The following is a 12,237-nucleotide window of genomic DNA, read 5'->3' on the forward strand; positions in this document are numbered from 1 at the left end:
AAATATTAATGGAAACTTTTAAATTAAATATATTTTTTAAAAATTAATCAATTTTCATTAATTAACCATAGATTATTCAAAATAATTGAGTTCATTAATATAATTACATTGTAATTACATTCTTTACTTTAAGTACCATTGATCCTCCAACGAGCAATTTATTTATTATTAACTTTAAACCAAGTTCCTTTAGACTTGTGACAAGATAGAACTCTATTATTCAAAACTCGAAATTAACACTTGAGAGAACTACTAATCTACTTTTTCTATACGGGAAGGAATACATTTCATCTTACAAGATCAGGTTCACAACACTCATCCAAATTAAAGAACAAACCCTCACATGCATGCACGAGTTCATAAACTAACTCTACCTTTCTGCCTTCCAATGAATCAATAAAGAAACTATCGAAAATTCAAGGCTCAAAAGTTCGAAATAAAGCTTCCCATCTCTCTAACGATCACCCACAATTAACACAAAACTCTAACGAAAGATGACACGAGGGGAGGCTCTACTAAAAAGTTCGTGTTATTTTGCTATATCCGACCAAAAATATACAATTATTGTTTATCGAATGTATAACATATTTCAAAGAATATTTGTCGAGAAATCGACATCGACGTAGCTATACACTAAATATACATAACTATACAAATTAATTTTTCTAAATCATGGGTAAACATGGTTACTATGTTATTCTATATCAAACAAGTGGAAATGCAGTATTGGATTGGTTTTGGTTCTTCACAAAGGGATTCCCGGTAGGATCCAAATCAATAACAAAAGTATCACCTGGCTTTGGTTCTCCATAAAGGAATGCCTCACTCAATGGGTCTTCAACTATTGTGGTAACTGCCCTCCTAAGAGGTCTGGCTCCATAAGCTTTGTCATACCCTACTTCACATATCAGGTCCATTACCGATTCCGATAATTCTAGACCGATCCCGAGCGACATGAGCCTGTCCTTTATTTCTTGTACCATTATATTTAAGATCTCGAGCATCTGATATTAAAGAATCAAAGATCATGCACATTAGTGTGTGGGTCAAACTTGTGCACACCTCATGAATATTAAATCATAGGTAATTAAATCATAGGTAGGTGACCGGAAGGCGAGAGAGGTCGGACTAACCTGAGACTTTTGAAGGGGTTGGAACACGACAGTCTCGTCTATCCGGTTCAGCAACTCTGGACGAAAGTACCCCTTGAGTTCCTCTGTCACAAGAGACTTCATTCCTGCATATGAAGTCGAGGACTCGTCATCTGAGAGAAGGAAACCGATGGAGCGGTGTCTACCCTTTATGATTGAAGTCGAACCAATGTTTGATGTCATCACTATCAATGCGTTCTTAAACGAAACTCTCCGTCCCTGTCGACCCCAATTAGAAATGTAAAAAGGACATTTCGTTTTCAGTCCATGGTTTTTATAAATAGCAGAGCACAAAGCCTGAAGTACAACGAGTACGAACCTGAGAATCTGTAAGGTGTCCATCTTCGAACAGCTGGAGGACGATGTTGAAAATATCGGGATGAGCTTTCTCTATCTCATCAAGCAGTACAACAGTAAATGGTTTCCTTCTAATAGCTTCTGTTAACGTTCCACCTTCTCCGTAACCAAGATATCCCGGAGGTGATCCGATTAATTTACTCACAGAATGTCGCTCCATATATTCACTCATGTCTAATCTCAGCATGGCGTCTTCCTGCATGAATGATATGGTTACTGTCCAGATGCTAAATATACATTTCTGAAATTTAAATGCTCGATTAAACTCAGGGTGGGAATTCAAATCTTTGAGCTTCTAGTATGGTAGTCGCTACAATATCGTTATCATTCTGAAGAGCTACAGCAATATTTGATGAATTACCGATCCAAAGTAGCACCTTGCCAGAACTTTTGTTAGTTCAGTCTTGCCAACTCCGGTAGGGCCACAAAAAAGTAGGACCGCTATTGGTCTGTCGGGATCCCTAAGCCCAACACGAGACCGTTTAACAGCTCGAGCAATTGCAGAAACAGCCTCATCTTGCCCAACAACTCGCTTTTTGAGCTGTTTGTCGAGACCCAGCAGAAGAATGCTTTCATCAATTGTTAGCTGCTGAACTGGGATCCCTGACCAAAGGGAAGTAACTGCTGCAATATCATCTGCCCCCACCACCACAGGTCTGGAACAAATCAAAATACGAATTAATTCTCCTTTAAAAAAAAAAAAAAAAAACTTTCTGAGTAACAGAATGTTCTTCATCTCTTCCTCCTAGTATACATTTTTCAGAATAAAATTTCATACTCATAATTATCTGATATTGAAGAGAAAGTGGACTCCGAGGCGTTATTCCCAGAAGAATCCAAGCTTTGAACCCCTCCATCTTTGAGTTTATTGGCCACGTTCTGTTCGTACACGGAAAAAGAGAGGCGATATCAGTAATGATCACAGGGTTGATCGAAAAAACGAGATAAGCAAATACAATACCGTTTCATGCATAGCCTGAACAGCCTTAATTACTTGCCAATAATCATCTGGTGATTTATAGAGTATAGAAGTCTGCAATTCTTTTCTCTTCTTAAAGGTTTCCATACGAGCTCTACTACCTGCTTCGTCAATGAGATCGATTGCCTTATCGGGAAGATACCTGTCGCTTATGTATCTTGCAGACAGATACACAGCAGCATTTATTGCTTCAAGGGTAAACTTGCAGTTGTGATGAGCCTCATATTTCTCACGAATGCTCAGCAACATTCTCACGGCGTTCTCCTGTATTTAGGATCCTATCTCATTAATCATTGAAAAATGTATGGTTTGTGCATACCATACGATCGAGAAATCGTGAAAATTACCTGGCTAGGCTCCTCAATCAGCACAGGCTGGAATCGTCGTGCTAATGCTTTATCCTTCTCAAATTGCTTTGTGTATTCATCAATTGTGGTGGAAGCAATGCACTGTGAACAATACAATAATTATGTACCAAGAGTGTTTAAGTGACGATAGAAATAGTGCACATAGAGAAGCCAGAGATATCATTCTTAAATGACCAAAAGATTGACATCTAAAATGCAAACGTACTAATTTTTTTTCCTTTCACAGACAATTTTATTTTCATTGATGATTAAAATTTATAAAAGGGGATGTGTTATCCACTATGTTTACAAAAAAACCTTCCCAATTTACAATGAGGGAGGTATGACTATAGGAAGCAAATGTATTAGACAATTTACACCAAGATATAGTGTGGTAAACAATATTGTTGAAGAGCTTCGTACAAGTTTGTCTTCTCCATGAAAACTCTTTGATTTCTTTCCTTCCACAGAGTTTAAAAGAAAACCACATCAGGGTTTTGCATTCTTGAAGAGGTGGTACATTAGAACCATATCCAATAAATCTTTTACCTCCATAGGGAAAGTGAGATGCCATCCGAGGGGACTGAGAATCATTTTCCAAAAATTATGAGAACATATACATGGTATAAATAAGTGATTTTGTGATTTGTTGTCTTTCTTGCATAGTGAACACCAACTTGGTAATAGAATCAGGTAGGTCATTCTTTTTTGATCGCTTGTGCTAATGGCTTATGTGCCCGTTTCCAAAGGAAAAACTTCAACTTTTTAGGGTGATTTCTTTTCCATATTGTCTTTGCTAGTGTGGGGTTTATTGCTTCTACATTTTCTCCTATGTCCAACATCAAACATTTTGTAAAGAAGACCCTGTCAGCGCTAGAAAACCATGTCAATGACTGCTTATTTAGGCAATGCAACTAGGGCGAGGTCGAGACGTAATTCAGCCCCTTTTGTTCTTTCGTTATCCTTCAAGTTCCTACCAAGTTTCAGGTCCCAAAAATAGTTGACATCATTCCAGGTTACTTTGATCATGGCTGTTTTGCTATGAAAGAATCTATATAGAAGTGGATACCATAAGGCTAGCCTAGAGTTTCCAATCAAGGAATCAGTCCAGAATGATGTTTCTTCTCCATCACCCACCCTATAGCGAATTCAGCTGGTAATGAGGTTTTTGGTGTTCTTTTTGGACTTCCATGGCTTCTTTACAGAAGATGAAGGGGATCGATTTGTATATGATGTAGGAGAATATTTGGCCTTTATAAGTTCTCTCCACAAGGTGTTTTCTTTCTGATTATATCTCCATATTCGTTTGGCAAGTAGAGCTTTGTTCTTCTCCCTTATTGAAATTGACCAAGTCCTTCCTTGTCTGCTGGAAGGTTTATGATATTCTATCGTACAATGTGTAGCCCATCTTTCCGCAGATAATTCCTGAATAATCTTTCAATATTTGTAGCACTTTTTGTGACATTTCGAATAGAGACAAGTAGTAAGTGGTGAGGTTGGACAGTGCGGCTTGTATTAGAGTGAGCAAGCCTTTGAAAACATGCAAAGATTCATACTACTAGATCATAATGTTAATTACCGAAAAGCAAAGATTATCATTAGGGTCGTCAAAACTAACATCATGACACAGTACACATTATTTCCAAGCATTAAAAGCTAAGCATAGTTCACTGGGTCATTTAGGTAACACAACATGATAGACGTTAAAAATTGCATTCATGCATATTGGATCCGATATTTGTAAGTTCAAGATAAGATTAGCGACGATACCTGCAATTTTCCTCTTCCGAGTGACGGTTTCAATAAATTAGCGAAGTTAAGACCCGACCCTTTACCTCCACCTCCAGATGTGCCAAGGTCAGCAAGTGAATGGACTTCGTCAATAAAAAGGATAATATTGCCTGCAACCAACCATAACACATATGTAAGATTAAAACTAGTTCGACTTCAGACGTTCTTTTGTGAGCTTTTTCGGTTGCCTTTTTGTAAACTTATGTATTCTTTCATGTGTTCATCCAGGTTTTCGTAAAAATAATAATAATAACAACAAAAGAAAATGAATGCAAATTACAACAAGCCTCAACCTGATTCTGTTATCTCTTTAATTAGCGCGGTAACACGTGCCTCCAATTCTCCCCTTTCCTTCGAACCAGACATGAGTAGTCCAATATCCAAGGACATTACGCGTTTATTCTGTGGAGAGAGAAAAAGACGGTTCCTAATGTATGTTGTATGAACAAACTTCAAACGTTGTTTCAATAAGATAAAGAGATAAATCACACGGGCAATAGATGATACAATCAATACAAACCTTCTTAGAATTACAAATGAAAAAACACTTATAATTATACAAACAAAACTAAATCAAAGCTTAGTATAAATGTCAAAAGAGACTCAAGCGGAAATGAGAAATCGTACCAACAGTATGAACGGAGCATCTGCCTGAGCAATACTGAGAGCCAAACCTTCAGCAATTGCTGTCTTTCCTACTCCACTCTCACCAATAAGAATAGGGTTATTTTTTGTTCTACGACAAAGTATCTCTACAACTCGTTCGACTTCAGAATCTCGACCAAAAATAGGGTCAATGAATCCTTCGCTAGCACGAGCAGTAAGATCCACACAGAACCGAGCCAAAGCACTATTTTCTGATACAATATAAAAAAGTATTGAGCACCTCTTTTCCATTGCTCAAATTCAAAACAAAAAGTAAAACACATATGATCAGCATCATAACCTATTACCTTTTTCTTTTTGAGAGGGTTTCGTACGAAGAGGTTTTCTAGAAGCGGATTTTTTAGGCATCCATTGCAATGAACTAGATGGCTCTCTACCATCTTTGGCAAGCTCCCCTTTAAGCCTGGATATTGCGGCATCTACCAACTGAGTAACATTTACCCCTAAGCTGAAATAATTTCAAGATAACAGGTTATTGAATAGCATCATTGAATTCCCCTTAAAATCTGCCCAATAAATATGGCACAATTGATAAAGTTTATAAATAATGCTGATTATGGAATGGTCCAAAAAATGGTAAAATCATATTCATGATGCTACTCTTCTGGGCAGATGCACCAATGCACTTAAAACGCGTCAAGCACTAATTTCATTTCCAATAACATGAATGGAAACAAAAAAGGGGACGGACAACAAAAAGATCGGCCTGAACCAGGCCAAACGAAAAACAAAGTTACAAGAAATTGCTCTAATGTTTAAGAATAAAAAGTAAAGGATAACAAGTACTTGGGCAATCTTCTTTGAAGCCTCTCACAAGTATTGGGTTTTCTTGGTTAAGGTTCTGCAAGAATACATCGACCTTTTTCAAATATTTTTCGAAGGGAAATATTGTGCATAAGGTTCTGCTCACTTATCTTAGGACTAAGGGATCTCTCATTCAATATACCATTCACGTGAAGAGTCCACCCTCTGGAGTCCTCCTGAAGAGGAGGCCTTGGTGATTAATAAGTTCATAAAGGGAGTTCCACTTTGAAATTCAAGGGCAGTGAGATTCCTTCAAATCTGAATGCTCCCGGTTCGAAGCAAAAGACCAGGCACTGGTTCACCTTAAAGCTTTTGGTGTTTGCCATATTGTAAAGCCTCGGGCAGTATATTGACCATTTATCAACAAAGATCTTCCTAAAAGAGGATTTTATCACCCTTTCCTGAGATAGATATGTACCATTTGTCGACAAAGATCACAGCATTTAGAGACGGACCCCGTCTCTTTGAAACGAACTAAAACTTTAGGAGAAGGGTACCATTTATCAGGGGCAATCATCTTCCTCCATAGGGCTCTTGACTCGGTCATAAATCTTCATTACCATTTAGTCAGCAGAGTAACACTCCTGTTTAAGATGCCACCATATGCAATTCGAATAGAAACAGTACTCCAATTTACCAGATTACTACTTCCCTCTTTTGACAGATCTTTCCACAAGAAATCCCGAACGCTCTTTTCCAGCTTCTTGATTACAACCCTGGGCATTTGAACACGGAGAGCCATCTCCCAGTTTTCTTGGGGGAAAAGAAAAGATTACACGAAACCATCGAACAAAGGAGTTTTACTGTCCTCACAAACAATTCTAACTGAAAAGGAAACAGAAGGGGTACACAAAGATGAGCTTGAAAAGTCGAGTCTCGGTGCATCCCACAGCTAAGCAGCCTGATCTCAACTCTCTACCCTTTCTTACAAATTTCTGGAGTTTCTTCCCCTCCAAATCTCCCATTGTTGTTTTAACCGCTAGACCAAATCATTGTCACCGTGTTCTAAAAGGTTACTTGCAAATGCAAACGCTTGTTATTAACTTCACAGCAACAAATTGAGCCTTACCTTTAATCCAAATACACCTCTCTCAGCTAAGGAGGTGCAGATGGTCAAAGGGTGCAACCAAAACTATCTAATCTGCTGAGGCATATGCCTCTATTTGGTTTGCTTCAGCAAAAACATCAGACACCAATAAACATGAACAAGAAGAACAGTAAACTCCCAAACAAAAAATAGCCATTGGAAAAGAACCACGAGAAAAGAAAATTCAGAAGAGAACTCGTGAAGAATTATGAAGAACATTTCTTCAAGTTCATGAGATAAAAGGGGGTGGGAGATTCTCCATGGTTGTGCAAAATGGTCTAGATCCATGACTATTCAAAAGTGAGAGAAATGAATATAATGCAAAAATACCTCCTCAAAATCAACTGTATGCTTCCATCATCGTCAGCAGCAAGTAAAGCAATGGAAAGGTGTTCAGGTCCGATGAAATGATGGCCCATTTGCTTGGAATACTCAACAGCAGAATCAAACACCCTCTTGGTGCTGATAGCAAAGGGGACATGAGGCGTAATAGCCGCACTATGAACACTGGCATCACCTATTGCATCGTTAGTATGCCAAATATCACGAACGGCCTCACGAGCCACAGAGAGTGTAAGACCCGAATCTAAAAAACCACCAGCAGATTGATTATGTTCTTCCTCAGCAATCAAACCCAAAAGAAGATGTTGGGTAAAAACCAAATCCTTCGAAAGGGCTTTCGCCTCTCTCTGCGAAAAGATCACAGCCTTAATCGCTCTTTCGGTGAACCGCTCAAAAATGGCAGAAATGACCGGAATCCTCAACCGCCTCTTCCGCCGGATTTTGCCGCTGATTAAACCATTTCGCGAACGAAATGAAGAGACAAACGCAGGGGAAAACGAGGACACAAGATTGGAAGATGGGAATCCATGGATTCGCCGTCCAGATAAATTGGAACTCGATAGAACACTCAATGAACAAGTGGAAGAAGAAACCGTAGCCGGAGAAATCAAATGGGTCTGTTTACGGCAATCGAACACCGAAGTTTGATGGAACAAATTGGAAGATGGGGTCGCTGGCATTTTTGTTCAAATCGCAGAAAAAGAAATTCTAAAGAACCCACTAGAAATCTCAATCCCAAATTCTCAGAGGAAATAATTCATGAATCAGTTGAAAGAATCGGGGAGTTGGGGCGGTGATGAAGGTTAAGAACAAGCAAGGAATTGCAGAAGAGTAACACGGCACGTAAAAGGAAAGGAATACCGAATCGGGCACGGTGATGAAGACCCACATGGTGAAGGGATACTTATTTCAACGCCGACGGAGAGGACCGGGGCTTGAGACAGTACCATATTGAGACGCAATCCGCAAACGTCAGTGCCAATAATTTGTCTTTACAACAGCTTTCTAACATCACAAGGACGTTCATCTCGCCTTTCCCCTCGGCTCGTGTTGAAAAATGTATCAATCGAGTCACCCATTTGAAATATCTCATAGCAATTGGTAGACGGTCGAAATTTGATTAGTCTTTTGCATCTGAACAGAAGAATTCACCGCAGATGTAAGAGGTATCAAAGAGGTATTCGTCTTGGACCATGTTAGATTAGATGACAATATTTCCCTACAAAACATTCCACCCACTTGAATTTCGAAGCTTATAACACAACAAGTTTGAAATCGAAACCTAATTTAAAAATCTTAATGGAATAATTAGGTTATATATATGAAATAAAGGGCATATAATAATACTTATATGTACATCAAAAGCATGTTCTTTGTGATACCTAAATGTAAATTGAAAATGGAGGTTAGTTTATTATTTAATACTTAGGCCACCTATTGCCAATTCACAACTACCCTATTCATTTACTAAAATGAAATAAAAAAATTAAAAAAAAAGTCAACTAGATGTAGCGATGGTCAACCGAAAGAAGTCGAATGAAGGACTTACAGGGCTTTTGATGCCTACTCACTCAATTGTGTTGAGCTTTGGTGTCGTGTGGCATGCCCGCATTACATACATGATATTATGGGTTGGCTTGAAATGTGTCAAAATTGTCCAACTATATGAGATTAAGGCCTGAAAGTAGAGCGGAGATAGAGAAGTCTTCCTTTTTTTCATTCTCGTTTTTAACTCTTCTTTTAATTTTTATTGAGATCAAACCAAGGATTCCTCGGAAAGAATTTACGGGTTAAATGGACTTAAGTACAAAGATTTCACTTCGAGAAAGATAATTGATACTGCCCATTTTAGGAGAGATGTATTCCATCCGATCCTAAAGCTTAGTAGAGTTGGGGTGTCTTTGATATACTTACACGTTTAAATGCTTACTTTATTAAAAAAAAAATTGTAAAATTCTTTTTAATTAGAGTGATTTTACTTTAAACTTATGTTGGTTTGCATTTTTTAAAAAGTTATTTTAATCAAACTTTCTTTGGTTGGATTGAGTTGAACATTTCACGTTCTGTACATGTTCACGGGAGTTGGGTTGAGAGATTTTTTTTTTTACTAACTCAAAGTTACTATTGGTTGGATTGGTAACCCAATCCTCTATTTTCGGGTTGGGTTGTTGATTAAGTTTTATTTATCCACAAATTATTCAGATACAATCTTTGATAAAATATATTAAAAGTTTACAAACACAGCTTGATTGGCAACCCAATATGAAATTTTTTTTTTTGTTCACAAACCCAATTCAAAATTTTTTTTGGGTTGATAAATTTTATTTATCCACAATTTATAATTATTAGGATACAATATTTGATAAACTATTAAAAGTTCACAAACCGGTTAGTTGGAATAGTAACCCAACCCAACCCGAAAATTTTGGGTTGGGTTGTCGATTAAGAGTTCACAAACATGGGTTAGTTGGATTGGTAACCCAACTCAACCCAAAAATTTTCGAGTTGAATTGTTGGTTTAGTTTTATTTATCCACAATTTATAATTATTCAGATACAATCTTTGATAAAATATATTAAAAGTTCACCAACAAATAAAATATATTAAAAGTTCACAAACAAACACAAATCGATCTATAATTATTCACAACGATCTATATTATTCACAATAAAAAAATGTATATCCCTTGACATCAAACTTAAGCATGAGTGTCCTTGGAGAATCCAAGGTACCACTTTGGCAAACTTATTAATACTAAAAAATTCTTAATATAAATTATATATTTTTATTTGGCTGGGGTCAACTTGAGGGTTTTATCCACGAACCCGAAACCGAACTAATTTAGTTCAGGTTTAAAAAAATGAATCCAACCCAACTCTTATAGTTCGGGTTGAGTTGATCCGAGTTGTCGGGTTGTGTGTTATGCCATGAACAAGTATTGCAAGACGAGCGCTTTGGACATCTTCTTTTGTAAATAGATTTTTTTAGGACAGTGTCAGAGACGCAAGTGTACTGACATTGCACCTCCGCCCATGAGTCAGAGGTTGGTATATGGTACCGCTCTCCAGTACAATATCCGTAAATAACTCAATATGGACACGAGATCGTCGTTTATGCATCAATAATACCTAGATGGACATATCTTCAAGATGTCTCAACAACATAGTTGACTCACGGGGATAGTTCTTGATAAGTATCTCTTAGCGAGCAATAACGACCAATGACATCCTAATGAGTGGGTCATATTGTTGGGAACCAAGACGATGAGATGAGGTGTGACATTGTATTTGAAAGATTTTTACCTAGAATAGAGGCTAGGTCGAGCTAGATGATTTGACCTAGAGTAGAGGCAAGTCGGCTAAAGTCACAAGCAAGTGAACATGCACACATGAGCGGTGCGTATGACCAAACAAACTTATTTTCTACCTGAGTTGTATTTTGTCAGCAAAGGAGAACCTCAGCTAAGGTCTAACAAAGTCTAAAACCGAGCAAAAAAATAGAAATGAAACTTGAGCTCCCTTTAAAACTTGTCATAAATGTGTCAAGTTCATAATGTCACCTAGTGCGAGACGTACAATTGTGTAACATGCAACATTAGAATGTGACAAATCAAATGAATAATATCATATTATTGTGAAGATTCCTTATTTCTATCAAGTGGTGTCAGAATCATGTCCTCATCTTAATTGCTCGAGAGTATGTGTTATACAAAAATTAAATTAAATATAAAATGCCCAAAATCCTCTTATAATATTTTCGTTAGATATTAATACTTTAATTAAATACAATAAATACGGTGTAGGATAAAAAACATGTATTATTATTAAAATATTAATTTATCATATTGAAACTAATTAATAAACTTATTTTAAAAGTCTAATTAAGACATAATTAAATATATGTTTTAGTTCATCGATAATATTTAAGTTTATTTTAGTATAGTTTCTATTATTTAAAAAAGAAGTTGTAATTTAACTTTTATTATTTAAAATTTTTCAATATTATTTGATATGGTTTAATTATAAATATTCAACCAACCAAAAGAAATAATCTTTGATTTTAGAAAAAAAATTGATTATAAAATTGTAAAATATTTAAAAATTAAATCAATTGATTTAATTTTCTCCATTGAATAAATAATTGGTCTAATTTAAATATTTTAGTAAAAAAAATATAATTTTTATTTTATTATTTTTGGTTGGTGTCACCATAAGCCCTTGCCTTTTGAGCACCAAGTCCTCGGCGGAGAAGAAAAAGGCTTTACTCATCAATTTGTAGGTACGTATTGAGGCGTCCGGTAGGGAAATTCAGCCGATTTTCTTGTAGAGAGAAGATGCGTTTTGAAATCGCGAAGAAATTCTGTTGCTAATTTGACGATTTCACTTTTTTCGGTCCGAAAAACCTAACAAACTCTTCCTCGAATCATATCATCATCTTTGAGTTGATGGTATTCATCTGAAAGAGGTTAGGTTTTACTTGGATTGGTAATCGATTTCGTTCAGATCTGTTCGACTTTAGAACTGTTGATTTATACTGTTGAACTCGAGTTCTGTAATTTTTTTCGAATCGGATTTGAGAGGGCATGTTATCGCAGGAACTTTCTCCATTTGGAATCTAGCTTGTGTTGGATTGTGTCTGAGGGTTTCAGGGAATCTTCTCTTTTTAACGAGAGGTTGTTCTTCCTTTTTTTTTTTTTTTTTTTTTTTTTTTTTT

The 12,237-nt window shown here is 36.7% G+C and overlaps 2 protein-coding genes across 4 annotated transcripts in view; one reads left to right on the plus strand and one right to left on the minus strand.

Annotated features, from left to right (window-relative positions):
- Positions 1–511: 511 nt before the first annotated feature.
- LOC111480515 (chaperone protein ClpD, chloroplastic-like) lies at positions 512–8,408 on the minus strand. Its single transcript, XM_023125600.1, has 12 exons — positions 7,513–8,408; positions 5,579–5,739; positions 5,253–5,482; positions 4,919–5,027; positions 4,605–4,735; positions 2,835–2,936; positions 2,470–2,751; positions 2,287–2,387; positions 1,870–2,164; positions 1,471–1,704; positions 1,134–1,370; positions 512–1,004 (listed from the first exon to the last, which is right to left on the minus strand). Exons 1-12 carry the CDS (start codon positions 8,202–8,204, stop codon positions 705–707), a joined length of 2,874 nt encoding a protein of 957 aa, XP_022981368.1. The 5' UTR covers positions 8,205–8,408; the 3' UTR covers positions 512–704.
- A 3,305-nt stretch (positions 8,409–11,713) lies between these two features.
- Positions 11,714–12,237, plus strand: part of LOC111480533 (uncharacterized protein At4g26450-like) — a 3,858-nt gene continuing 3,334 nt past the window's right edge. For 2 of the 3 annotated variants that reach the window (XM_023125631.1, XM_023125632.1), the window contains exon 1: positions 11,725–11,988. The gene's annotated coding sequence lies outside the window, so the exon portion shown is untranslated. Of the gene's footprint in view, positions 11,989–12,237 lie in introns of all 3 variants that reach the window. The other variant, XM_023125633.1, reaches the window with a different exon arrangement.

This window comes from Cucurbita maxima, unplaced genomic scaffold (assembly GCF_002738345.1).
Source record: "Cucurbita maxima cultivar Rimu unplaced genomic scaffold, Cmax_1.0 Cma_Scf00006, whole genome shotgun sequence".
Taxonomy (NCBI): Eukaryota; Viridiplantae; Streptophyta; class Magnoliopsida; order Cucurbitales; family Cucurbitaceae; genus Cucurbita; species Cucurbita maxima.

Coding starts and splice junctions, on each gene's coding strand:
- LOC111480515 (XM_023125600.1), bottom strand. CDS start 8,204: ATGCCAGCGACCCCATCTTCCAATTTGTTCCATCAAACTTCGGTGTTC. Junction 5,483..5,578: donor ACCCTCTCAAAAAGAAAAAG/GTAATAGGTTAT, acceptor ATATTGTATCAG/AAAATAGTGCTTTGGCTCGG. Junction 2,165..2,286: donor TCAATATCAGATAATTATGA/GTATGAAATTTT, acceptor GATTTGTTCCAG/ACCTGTGGTGGTGGGGGCAG.